The sequence below is a fragment of the Osmia bicornis genome, chromosome 11 (genome assembly GCF_907164935.1).
Source record: "Osmia bicornis bicornis chromosome 11, iOsmBic2.1, whole genome shotgun sequence".
Taxonomy (NCBI): Eukaryota; Metazoa; Arthropoda; class Insecta; order Hymenoptera; family Megachilidae; genus Osmia; species Osmia bicornis.
The window spans coordinates 1,831,201-1,844,547 of record NC_060226.1 but is presented as its reverse complement, the minus strand read 5'-3'; the positions used below and the strand labels follow the sequence as shown (position 1 = coordinate 1,844,547).

The following is a 13,347-nucleotide window of genomic DNA, read 5'->3' as shown; positions in this document are numbered from 1 at the left end:
TCGAATAAATACTATAGTTTGATGTAAGATTTTAATCTTTAGAGGGATAAACAACATACTTTTCTTTGGTTCGAGCGTTCTTAGAAATTTCTATTTTGTATAACCATATTAAATTATTTAATTTATGAAGTGTTTTAATATATGTGAAGTATATATATAAATTCAGATAATTTAATAAAATTAAGAAATTACTGTTTAACAGAAAACCATATATCACAATTCATAATTTATTAAGCATCAAGACAAGAATATAAAGTATAAATACATTGTAACACCTTCATTTTAATCAGTTGTTACACCCACGATTCATTCTCTATACTAGTTTGTGAGAAATTTAATTTTAAATATAATGCATATTTTTACAAAAAAGGTGTTGATTTTTTACTATTAAAATAAAATTCACATTTTTAAAGTTTCGCGTTACTATTTAACAATATTTGGAAAATAAATATTAAATGCCAAATACTTAAAAATATAAATTAATGTTTCCATTATTTATTTTTACCTTTTGATAAAACTATCGTGATAACAGACCGTGCGTTATATATTTATAACAAACGCTTGTAGCGATGAATGTTAAGGTATTTAAAATCCCTTTTCATCTAACCAGTTTTTAACGAGAGTCACATAATCGCCTCTGAATCGAATTTCCCCTATAAGTTCATTCACTCGTACACCAATTGGTTTATTCGTATTTACATGTAAATATTTTGTTAATTCAGATTTCAATTTCCAAATATCTCCCTGAATTTTGCGAAGAACAGTTACCCGTCGTGTTCCTCGGAACGTAATCACGAGATAAATAGGTTGCATATAATTTTTTGTCCTGGGTATATAGTAAGGGTAATCTCCTGGGTTTGCTGTTAAATAATTGAAGTTACATCTTGAATACATATGTAATATATATAGCTTATAACTACTTATAAACACAAATTGTAAAACGATACTTTAATAATACTAAACGCAACTTACAAACAGGTGGTTTCCATCCTGATGGATACTCTTTCTTTTCAAAAGAAGGGGCAGGTATGGTTTTACGTTTAAGCAGAGATTCTACGTATTTCCATTCCTCTGGATCCTTTGTTACCTCATAATCTGTATATTGCGCAGGATCTTGACATATAGGAGCCGTTCTATAGCTTCCCCATCTTTTCTGCACCTATTATGAATAAAAACGTATAAGTACTTCTGAAATAATTTTGACATAGCATTAACATTGATATTTGAAGCTATCTTAATTAGTTTCATAAAATTTCACCATCAGTTACAGTTTGTTTTAGTACATACATATATATTTTAGGTTATAGCTATAAAATTGAGTAAATATTAGTTTCATTACTATACACAGTTCAGTTTATTCTCAGAAACTAATTCAGTCTTAACAAAAATGTTCAAGTAACTTTTTTTTATTCAACATTAGAATAATATGGCGTACACTTCATATTGCACTGTACTTTAAAGTGCTATTGAAGAATTCACTGTAATATTTTCATTATTTCATCGCATCTCTGCTTTCTTGATATTTAAATGCTTGATTACAACGATATCATGTCAATTGTACGTACAGTTTTCCTTTAAAAAAGTAGATAAATTTCTTTCAGTTAAAATTAAATAAAAATCAACGACCTAACAACTATGTCAGCATGGCCCTTCGTTACTTCGTCTTCAAGTAATCATGACAACACAGAAATGGGTACTATTTCTCACGAGATGATAAAAAAATAATGTATATCAATATATAATACCTGAAAGATATTCGGTAAAGTATTATTTATCGATTTAAATTGACCAGAATCTTGTATAATAATCATTAAAGGTCTGGAGCGTGTGAAAAGCCGAAGGGCAGCCATTTTGACTTCAGTAAATAAGGGTCGGTGGCCGCCATTGGTGCGCACGGGCGCGTCTTCCTTTTCGTTCTCGTGCCAGATCGAGTTTTTCTTCGCGACAAGCTTGTATTTCTAGCATTTTTTGTTTTTGCAAGAAACATCGTCACACTTGCTTATGATCCTAATAGACGAACGTGTCACCAAGTAATCGTAATATCGTAAAATCGGACAAATAACGCGGGGTTAGTTATTACAAATACTGTATAGATTTCGAAGTGCCGCGTTGCTCCGATTTTCGCTAGAGGATCATCGCGTATCGGCTAGACATTTCTGAAAGATTTTTGTCTCGTGAGTAAACACGAGTTACTGTAAAAGTGAGTGTACCAGAAATACTTGTTCGTATAAAGCGTTTAGGGGTTGAATTCGCTGAAATAATGCAATGAATTAGTACGAATGGACTATGGACCTGGGAGAGGTCGTATGTTCTACCGTCAGGTGGCGGTAGTCTCAAAACAGTGGGACATCGTACAGGCACCCTGCAACGGGACTGTGTTTTTCACAGAATTGTTTTCCGCGTTTTCCCGCAAAAACTACGCTCTTTGACGGTGATTTTTCGCCTCAGAGGTGAGTACAATCGATGAATCGAATATTCGATTGATAAATATTATCGATGCAATTCTACCAACCACATATTAAACCTTGGAAATCTCGAATCGAGTCCGACCTTTTGTTTATTCGTGGCGATTTTTTCGCGATAATTTGTTGCATGATTTTTCATACTTCTCGCCTGGTCAACCCCTTGCTTTCCTTCTTGGAAGTTAATATATAACACGGCCTTTCTTTTGAGATTAAATTTGTCACGATCGAGGAAACGATCGCTAAGATATTGCAGTAAATATTTCAAAGCGATTCCCTGATAGAGAAGAGGCGCTCTGTGTATCCGTGTAAATGCAAAGTTTGTCACGTAATTTTTCTGACCGCCAGGGCCGCATCTATCAACCCCACTCTTCGGCTGGCCACTCATCTACTCACACCTAAAGACGAATTATGTAGTTTTTCCACTTGGTGTACAGTCAGTTTGTTCCTGTCTTGCTTGATAGAGGAAAGGTACTTGCTCTTAAATTACACTTTCAACATGATGTTGTGTTATCATTTCTTTAAAAAATTGCCTTATTATTATTATTATTATTATTATTGTTACTTTTTAAAATATTTTCATAGAGTAGTTTACTTTTTTCAAATGTTCTTATGATAGTAAATATATTATCATTTTTCAGAAAATGCATATAGTTGCATTATGTATTTTTTAATTTTTAAAATCTATATTCATTTTTTCATTAGGAAAATTATTGGAAAATTATTGAAAAATTATTTTGAATACTGCAATGATAATAGTTACTCTTTGGTCGATAATTGGCATGCAATTTCATGTTACGAATGAAATTGCAGGAGCCCAATGTGGGTGGAAGTGAGATGGCATCCAGGGAAAAGAAACCCTTAGCGCCTTCCAAAGCAAAACAGAAGGCGAATAATGATTGTGGTTTGTCATCGAATGAAATTAAGAATAGAAAAGGCAAGTCTTTGTCAAATCTGAAACAACAGCAAATTGCAAGAAATATTTTGGAAGCTGTAGCAACCGGAAGTCAGCTTCCTCCGAAATTGGAAGCAAGTCTACCGCGTAAGAAGGTTCTTAGGAATCTTAAACGTAAACAAAAATTAAGAGTAGCAAAGGCGAATCTCATCAAGTCTAAAGTTACAAGGAAAGTAACAAATAGAAATTTGTGTAGAATAACTTCTGACATCAAGAAAGGTGTGAGGACTAAAAGAGTTAAATTGTCTGAGGTAAACAGTGTTAAGACATCAGATATTAACTCGAGAACTTTAGAAAATCATTTAGACACGGAAGGTGAACGTATAGGGACAGAAACTACCAACAGAAGTGCCAAGAACAATCTCAGGACCAAAAAGACCAAGTTTGTACCAAAAAATAGTGGAGAAGTCGAAAACGAGGATACTCAAGATAAAGATACAGATTCAGCCGCTGGATCCAGTACTAAAAACAGTCCAAAACTTAACAGAAAAGGAAAAAGCTCTGAGAGTCCAGATTCTTTATCTAAAAGTGCTAAGGCAACAAAGCTTTCTGGATTAAAAAAAAACAATATCAAAGAGAAAGATAACTGTATAAAAAATATAGAAGGTGATATCAAGTGTACAAAGGGAAGGAAAAATAATAGTAAGGATACAGATTACAATAGCACAAGGACATCTATACCTGACACAAAATTTCCAAATTCGATCTTGGATAGTAAAAGTTCTATAGATCTTACTATAGACGAAGTTATAGCTTCAATGTTGAGCGATTCAGAAATAGATAGTCAACAGGGGAGCATAGAAAAAACTGAGGGCAAACTTACCAGGAGTAGGAAAATGCTGGTAGAGGAAAATCTACTTTCAGATATTGAAATTAAAAAGGAACCGGACAATGAAGAGATCAAAATTACGTCTGATGGAGAGAACTTAGAAGCAGAATCCTTTCAAGGTGCAATACAATTAAGAAAAAGATTGAACACTTCGGGTGGCCAAAGAAGTTTAAGAAATGGGAAGCTACGACAGTCAGATTCCGGTGTCTCCGCTGATTTGGAACTGAAGAAACGTAAAAGATTAAATTCCGATGACCCTGTTAGTTTAGAAGTTTCGGCAGATAATATTACAAATGGTAATATAGATACGGAATCTTGTTTTTCTGAATCTAGCGGTAATGATTCGCAAACGGTTATAATAATAACCAAAGGTGAATCCTCTCCAAAGCAAGAAACATTAAAGAGTTTTGAAGAAAATTCACTAACCGAAGCAGAAATAGAGAACAATAATAACGGTGATCGATCGGACAGGGCCAATGAAGTGGGGCCCACTCTGCGCTCAAAAACAAAAGCGAAAAGTACAGAAATTGAAATAAAGAATGACAATATAAAAATTGAATATTCGAGAATAATACCTAAGGTTGCAGAAATACAGGAAGAATTAAAGAAATCCGGCAGTTTAGATCAAGTTAGAAAGGATAATATTTTAGCAAAATTTTCTGATAAATCGAGTAGAAGGAGTAGTTTAAACATAGACATGAAGAAGACAGTAAATTCATTTTATAGTACAGAAAAATCTGATGGTAATCAAAAATCTCAGATAGATCAAATGATAGAAAATATAAAACTTACAATTGCAAAGTCTATTGAAAGAAAAATCTTTGGGCCGGAAACGAGTCACAGATTGAACAAAAATTTTGAAGTACCAAAAATTGAGGAAATAATTGCGCCGTTAAGTGCAGAGTCCCAAAAATTAGGATTAGAGGAGAACACAGACGAGGATAAGTCCACCATTTCTAAGAATGAGATCAAATCGGACAGTTCAGAAAATTCAGTACCAAAAGTGGCTGATACTGCCAAAGAAATTGAAAAACTAGTCATGGGTGATATTGAAACAGCAGAGACACATTCACAAAATACACCAGAAAACGAATCTTCTGACATTGATGCAAGTAGTAATGCGCATAACGTGTCGGAGGTTTTGCATGTTACAGAAAACAGCGAAGATGAAATAATACTTCAGCTGGAAGAGTCACGTGAAAACTCTGATGTAACCGAAGAATCTGTAAAGAGTATAGAGGAACCAATAGACGAACAAGTAAAGGTATTGGATGATGGTAAAAAAGTAGTCTCTACTAGAAAATCGTCGAGAATAACTGCTGATAAGAGTTCTTCTGAAAGTGCAAACAATGAATCTGCCAAAAAATTAAATAAAGTAACAAATAAAACGGTTCAGCCACTTGAAAGCTGTGAATCTCATACGGCCGATGTAAATAAATCTGCTTCCGAGGAACCAATTTCACCCAATGATTCACTTGAAAATAAATCTACAAAAGCAACAACCGATACAACTGATGTAACTGCTAAAGATGAAGATTCTGTAAATGTTACTACGATATCCGAAGATGTAGAGACTCTGGAGAGTATTTCTAAAGAAGTAGAGAAATTAATAACAAGCGATCAGTCTGACTTAGAAACAGATAAAAAAGATGTAGAAAAGAAGCAAGAATCAGAGTCCTCTTCATCTTCGAGTAGTCCCAATCAATTAACAGTAGATATTGATAAGCAAGAAATAACTGTTACAAAAACAGATGATCCAGAGGTGTCTGATAGACTGGACAAAGATAAGATAGCAGAGAATATTAAAGAAGTTGAAACTGATGAAAGTTCAGAAGAGGTACGGAATTCGCAAAGTATAAGTCCCAATCCTGCTGATGACAATGACAAATACAAGCACGTTGCTACTACCGATGATGTTCAATTAGCTGATGCTCCTCGCGACGCTGAAGAAACGAAAAGGGCTTCGTCTATGATCAGCAGCTCGGAGGACGGTGAAACAATTGTAACTAAGGAAGAAACCGAAAAGTCCGACAGTCCTATAGTGGAACAAAAGTCTTCCTTCGGGGACGATAAGAGAAGAGTGTTAAGGGCTCGGGACAAAACTAAAAAGTCAGAGAAAGGACAGCTGTTGTCGTCTGGCAGAGAAAGTGTTGATATCAGCACGAAGATGCAAGTAGTGGAGGAGAATGCTCAAAAGATGCAACATTCCTGCAACGATCCGGAGGAGGATACAACCGCGGAGAAAACAGACTCTACGGTAAACACAGACGAGACGGACGATGTTCAGAACATCACCGAATCGGATGCGAACGATGCGGACCGTCAAGCTCGTACTAGACGCAGCAGAGAGTTTCGAAAACGAAGGGAGGATCAGCTGGTCGCTATGAGAAACAAACGACCTAGGCGGGAAGTTCGTAAATCTGATCAGCAAAACAAAGAGGAGACCTTACTGGACAACGAGGTAGCCAAGATCAACGCGAACAACAGATCCTATTTGAATACAAAATTTCGAGGTTTTTCAGAGGGTGGTAGAGGTAGTTTAGAGCAGCATAAAGGGAAGAAGGATGATACGAGAAGTAAATCAGAAAATGATCTGACCATTGCCAAGGTGCCTGGGAAAGCAACCTGTGAGAACAGGCTCTCTCGAAATTTATCAGAGAACCAGATGACCAAACAGTCGGACATAATGGATAACGATTGCAAACCAGTGAAAACACCGGAAACATTGCAGAAAGATTCGGACGAGACGTCCACGTCCGGCGAATCATCGAGCAGCGTCAACATTAATTCAAAGATTCTAGAAACGCCTGAGGACAAAGCGAAGAAAGAGTCGATTTTAAGACTGCTCGGGCTGGAGTCTTTGGAGAAGGCTGCCGAGAGGCTGAATCATCAGAAGGCGAAGAAAGAACAGTACACTGGTACTCTGAAGACTGTGATTCAAGTTCAGAAGGAGAAGGAGAAGGATAAGAGACGATCAAGATCGCCGCTGAAAATGGTATTGAAACAAGGTCGCGGGGACGGAGAAGGCGATTCACCTGAAAACTTCTACACTATTCAGAAGAAGGTGAGTAAAACATCATTGATCGTTGCTTATTCAAACGAATGAAAGTTAATAATCGCATAGTCTTATTTTATTTTTGATTTTTCAGTTTGGACCCAGTTGGGGAGATAGCAGCTCTGGTGCGAACCGAAAGTTCTCTACTAACCACAGACACTCTTGCGGTAATCCTGGTTGCGGGAATAACTACATTCTTAATCGTTCCCTATCCTTCTGCTTGATTAAAACTCACGTCCTATTTTGTCCTGTACGATCTGGCCATTAGACACCGACCAGTGTAAAAAGAATCGCTTGACTTCGACTTAACAAACTAATCAATCGCCAATCGCGACAGAGATGTTTTATACCTTCCTGATTTCAAGCGATTCTTATTCATTGATCACTAGCTCTTGCAAATCGTGCTTATAATCGCCATATGTTTCTTTTTTTTTCTTTTTTTTTTGTGACGAGCATGTTTCCGCTAGTGCTTCGAGTACCAAGTATAAGTACTTCCTAACATTCGAATTGTTTTCCATTTAAATCGATCATTGTTCATCTTGCTGAAGAAAACAAAGATCAAATTAAAACGTTGCAGTTACTTCTGGTGCATTTTAACAATCGCAATCTTTGATACAGACGAAGACAATGAAGACACCGCACCGAAGGATCGTCAGTCCCTTGTTATTCCAGAAAAATCCTCGTCCTTCTCTATTCATCCGGGACGCCTTTGCGCGGACGTGTGCTGCTACTGTTTCGGAAAATTCGGTTCCCTGGACACGCCGATGCATCTGGCCCAAATGAAATCGGACGAGAGACGCAAGAAGATCTTGAACATCGAACGACATCTCACCAAGGATTCGTGCTTATGCGACGCTTGTTATCGTCATGTAGATAGAAAGGTGGACATCTTTTATTTACGCCCTTGATCGTTAGATTTTTCATTGATCGATCATCATCTAATTCGATCGGTATTATTTTCAGGCAAACACAAGTCCAACGAACATGCAGACCAAGTCACAGAAACATCATCGACAACTGATGGTGTCGAAATGCTCGGCACGCGAGTGCAGGGATCCTGCTCGACACCACGTGAAACGTCGATGGTTGCTTAAGATAAAAGCTGGTCTTCATAAGCAGGTGAATACTCCTGTCTCGAATGAAAATTGATCTCGTTTATCTCGTTTATATCGTAACGGTCTACCCGTCTCTCGCAGGTGGACATTGATTGGGAATCGAGTCAACACACGTCCATGTCGTTCTGCGTCGGACATTATTCGAAGATCGAGCGATTCTTAACTTGCGCGCTTTGCAAGCGTCGTTTGGCGAGAAATCACACTCATCAGTTGGCGAACGCGGAGACCGATGAATTGAATCAGTTGCTTGGCCAGCAAAATATTCCCGTGGTGCTAGCTGCCGGTACTTTCGTTTGCAAGTTGTGCCGTTACTTCACGCAATTGCAGTTAAAGTACAAAGATGTGGAGAACATGAATACGAATCACAGATCGTTTTTCAAGAGCTACCGGAAAAGGTATAATCCATTTTACCATTTTACCATTTTTACCATTTTTACCATTTTTACCATTTTTACCATTTTTACCATTTTTACCATTTTTACCATTTTACGGACAAAGAGATCCCTATTTCTTCGTTTTTCTTTTCATTCCAGAATCCTGCACTACCACGATATCGAGGTGCTGGAGAACGAGGACGACGATTCGTCCCAAAATCAATCGAAAGACAAGGAGAAACGGAAGAAGGCCAAGTGTCCGACCCAGGCGAAGAGCGGAACTTCCAAGTCTCCGGATGGGACGACGAACTCGCCGCCGGAGAAGTCTGCTTCAGAGCCGAACAAAAGCGAGGGAACTAATTCCGAGACAGACAACGAAAATCGTACCGCGAAAGCAACTTCGAACGACGAAACTGCCGTCACGGACGTACAGTACCTCGGTCTTGAGAGTACGGTGGAGAAGCTGAAGAAACGAAAGTTGCTCGATACGCAGCCGTATACCTCAAACGCAACGATATCTTGTGATAGCCCGAACGAGGTTGTGGAAATCCTCGCAATGGACAAAGAGGTGACTTTGACGAGATTGCCAAAGAGACAAAGGACGAATAACGATATCACACCTGTGGTCCAAAGACTCGGTGCTAATCCATCCATAAGCGTACGTACCCTGTTCCCCGGCGAAGAGGAGATGAACCTGCACGCTAATATCGAGTTCACTAATGTACGCGAGATAACGCCTCAGGGTTGGGAGAAGTGCGCTACCATGATACAGTACGACAGGGACACGAAGTTACTCTGGCAAGAATTGCAAAGACCATACGGAAACCAGAGCTCTTTCCTTAGACACCTAATACTTTTAGAGAAATATTATAGATCCGGTGACTTGGTATTAGCCCCGAACGCCTCTAGAAACGCGATTAATTATTCAACCTCCGTGCAGAATCGATTGATCTCGTACGAAGGTCCCGAAAAAATGGACGAGCCGATAATGGAGCCGATCGCAACGGAGTATCACAATTCGCGTCGCTTAAGCGGCGGCTACGTACTCGAGAGGGACAGACAATCTTTGCAGAGTACGAACACAACGAAAGGTTCATCGAGCACGGGGCAACCGGCGAAAGGTAGTCCTTCGCACGTCGTCAAATTAAATCCAGGTGTGTCAATTATCAAGAAACCACCCCCTAACTTGCAACGATTGAATTTGCCGTCTACCAGCAGCACCACCACCGCGACAACCACGACGAACGGTAACGTGAAGCGAAAGGATGGTCAGAAGCAGCCAGCCTCGACCGGTGGGAAGGTATTTCAATTGAGCGAACCCGAGTTCAAGCGGTTACAGAATCTGAAGAAGCAGAAACAGATGCTGGCGGATAAGCAGGCTATGAGCCCCGGTAGTTCGAGCTCTCCGCCGAACATCAAGCCTAACACGCAGTACCAAAAAACGCAGATCGTCGCGCACACTCAATTCCAGAAGCACCTGAAGATGCAACAGGAAATGTTGAACCGTCAGAGCAGGGGTGACTTCGAGCCGTTGATCTGCGATGTTCGCTCGCTAGCGAACGAGAATAGCCCGACCCAAAATTTGTTGCACAATCTGAACCTGCCAAAGTCGATACAGGTGACCACGAAGATGACCAACCATATTCCGATATTGCCAAAAATTCCGAAGTCGTTGACGGTAATACCGCAGACGGTCACCAAACCTGCCGATAAATGAATGGCGAACAGAGGAACAGTGTAAGTAAAATAGATATTAATTCTTTAGAACGAAGTAAAAAACTAGAACGTATACGAGGGTGATGATTGTATTTGTATCTGATTAGCGAGAAAGAGAGCGAGGAATGTGTGGCTGATTAGTGGGGGCATGTTAACGAAAATCAACGCTTCGTGAGGTGAAAGAAAAGGAATGATCGATTTTACGTTTTGTCTCTACAAAGTTCGCAACGCTCACTGATAAAAAGCGACGAAAACTCTGCCTTATATAGACGAGCGTGCTCGAAGGGCTGCGCTGTTGAAACCGATTGTACGACGGTGCGTGAAGCGAATCGTAATCGCACTCGCGCCTACGTACGTAGATAGTATAAATGTTTCGCTGAACGAACGATAGCCAAGAAACGAATAGAAGAGGAGAAACAAAAAATACTAACGATTAAAAAACTACACAACCAAAGCATCAGCGTGAACACAGGAAGAAAAATGAAATACCGTTGGGAGAAATTTGTTTCCGAGGAAAAGTGCCTAAAGTGTGATGCAAATGAAGTCGTGTTAGTTTTTAATGACAGAGAGAATATATACATGTTGAAAGGACTTGAAACACACTAAAAGAAAAAAGAAAAAAACCATATAGTTAAGTATATATAGATGTATACGTACAGGAAAGAAAAAAAAAAAATAATAATAAAATAAAACGAACGGGTTGTTCGTTGCACGACTTAAAAAAAAAAGGGGTTTGAACGAAGAGGATAAAGAAAGATGACTAAAAACACCGCTTCGCGCCCCTTTGTTTCTTCCTTCGTGTCGAGGAAAAGACGTCGCGACTGAGAAGGATCGTTTCTCTTCGGATTCCATGAGGAAATGATTGCCTTGTTGTTGCTAATCACACGGTCCACCGTTAGACATATCTAATCTAATTTGCGTTCTTCGAGATCCAGAGGGATGATCGCGCGCGAGTAGTCGCATCGAAGAACGATTTCAAATCGGTAGTTCGTTCCTTTTTCCGCATCACGAGGGAAATGTCGAACCGTGTGTATCCGCCTTGCACGCTTGGCTTTGCTCGTTCGAGAAGGTGTGGGAGAAACGTAAAGGGATAAAGAGTAAATCAGAACGTGGCGGGAAGATTTGTCTTCCTACACCTTCTCTGAAACGAGAGAAACCGTGGCATCGCGCATCGCGTGGCGCGGTACAGATTTCGTTACGATTTCTCCTGTACGCCAGCAGCAATGTTTTTTTTTTTTTTTTTACCTATCTAAGGATATGTGTTCTAGAGGAGGAGACACGAGAAACGGATGGAAGGAATGGTCTTTCGTAGCCGTTTAAAAGTATCGAGGTACATACACACAGGCCGGAGATCAATTGTACATTAGAAATTATATATTTTGGCCTGCTCGTTAGAAAAGAGCATAATGACGAGATGTAATTAATTCTATCGACGGGCGATTGTTCAGTGAGAAAGCTGTGTTATCGTGTGAATTGGTAAATACATTCTTTACGAGTAAATGTAAGGCTTACATGCCTGGAGCTTATTTATTACGTTACTATAATCATTATACTACTCTGTACATAACTGATAATTATTTCTAGTTGGTAACCAATTATTATTATTATTATTATTATTTCATTACGAACATTATTATTGAGTAATAATTCAATTTCTAGATAACGCCACGACGAATTTAGTAGGATTCCTCTATTAAGTCGTATAAATGCGATTCGCTAGTTCAACAGAGGTTTGAGATTTCGAGATTCTTTTTCGAGTGAATGTATGAGCGAATAAGATAAAGATCAAGGATGAAGAGTGAGAGAGAGAGAGAGAGAGAGAGAAAGAAAGAAAAATAGAGGAAAGAGGGTCCATTTTCTTTTTTTCTTTGTACGTTTGCATGGTCGCCACGTGAAAATGAGACAAGTCAAAGAATTCAGGGAAGAGAAAGAAATCCCTGGATCTCGTTCAGGTAGACGAGCATCTATTTGATTAACGCGTCGTTACGACAGTAATTGCCTTAATAGAACCTTATTGATTGTAAATAGTTGACGATTTAGAAAAGGAAACGAGAGAGAAATGTAAATTAGCTTTTACGGTAAAGTGATGGTTGTCGGTCACACGTGATAAAAAGAGTGAAAGGATCGAGAAAGCAAAAATTGGGAACGGAAGAAAGGAGGGAAGATTTAGTTGTCATCCGCTGAACAATGGATTCCTCTGGAGAATGATAAAAATTTATTCAAACTGAGATCACTTTTGAACCGATTATAGTTTACTAAAGAAGGGAACTTGTATTGGTAATTTGTCGATATTGTTCTTACCGACAGAGTCTGGTGAATTATCGACATTCTTGCTTAAAATTCAAAAACACTTGTTGCATGCTGTAACGATTATAATTATTAAATTAATGTATTTTCTTTTCCTCTAAATATGCATCTACTTTGATCGTTGTTCGACTGTGCACTAGTTACGAAAAATCATTAGCACTAAAATAATGGAAGTAGATCAAAGTATGTGTAATAAAGTAAGCTGAAACAGAATCGGTTCAAGAGCGAACGTACATATATATATATATATTTTACTACTTAAAAAGATATGTCTAATATCGGCTGTGGTGAGCTAGAACGATAATGATTCTAAATGATTTGGAAGATTTTTTCTATTTCCACGGAAGACTAACCACTCGGCTGTTCTCCTGATGATTTCCAAACGGTATAAGTTGCTCATTAATAGCAACGATTATTTAAAAATATAATTTTTCTTTTTCCTTTCATCGAGATACGAAGTAAACGAATGTACAGTTTTAGACAATCAAATTGTTCGCGAATCAATCACCCGTTTTGCTTAATCATCGAGCAACT

At 38.5% G+C, this 13,347-nt stretch overlaps 2 protein-coding genes across 5 annotated transcripts; one reads left to right on the top strand and one right to left on the bottom strand.

Annotated features, from left to right (window-relative positions):
- Positions 1-211: 211 nt before the first annotated feature.
- On the bottom strand, positions 212-1,948 carry LOC114877770 (probable 39S ribosomal protein L49, mitochondrial). Its single transcript, XM_029190758.2, has 3 exons — positions 1,746-1,948; positions 973-1,159; positions 212-860 (listed from the first exon to the last, which is right to left on the bottom strand). Exons 1-3 carry the CDS (start codon positions 1,848-1,850, stop codon positions 586-588), a joined length of 567 nt encoding a protein of 188 aa, XP_029046591.1. The 5' UTR covers positions 1,851-1,948; the 3' UTR covers positions 212-585.
- A 410-nt stretch (positions 1,949-2,358) lies between these two features.
- Positions 2,359-12,006, top strand: LOC114877761. Of its 4 annotated transcripts, XM_029190744.2 has the most exons (8): positions 2,359-2,450; positions 2,811-2,933; positions 3,276-7,310; positions 7,396-7,468; positions 7,920-8,182; positions 8,265-8,420; positions 8,498-8,811; positions 8,950-12,006. In XM_029190744.2, the coding sequence occupies exons 3-8, from the start codon at positions 3,300-3,302 to the stop codon at positions 10,505-10,507; spliced, it is 6,375 nt and encodes a 2,124-aa protein (XP_029046577.2). In that variant the 5' UTR covers positions 2,359-2,450; positions 2,811-2,933; positions 3,276-3,299; the 3' UTR covers positions 10,508-12,006. The 4 variants fall into 4 exon arrangements, with proteins under 4 accessions (XP_029046577.2, XP_029046576.2, XP_029046578.2 ...); XM_029190743.2 differs by lacking the exons at positions 2,359-2,450; positions 2,811-2,933 and having other exon boundaries at positions 3,264-7,310; positions 8,950-10,527; positions 10,614-12,006; XM_029190745.2 differs by lacking the exons at positions 2,359-2,450; positions 2,811-2,933 and having other exon boundaries at positions 3,264-7,310; positions 7,396-7,426.
- Positions 12,007-13,347: the final 1,341 nt, after the last annotated feature.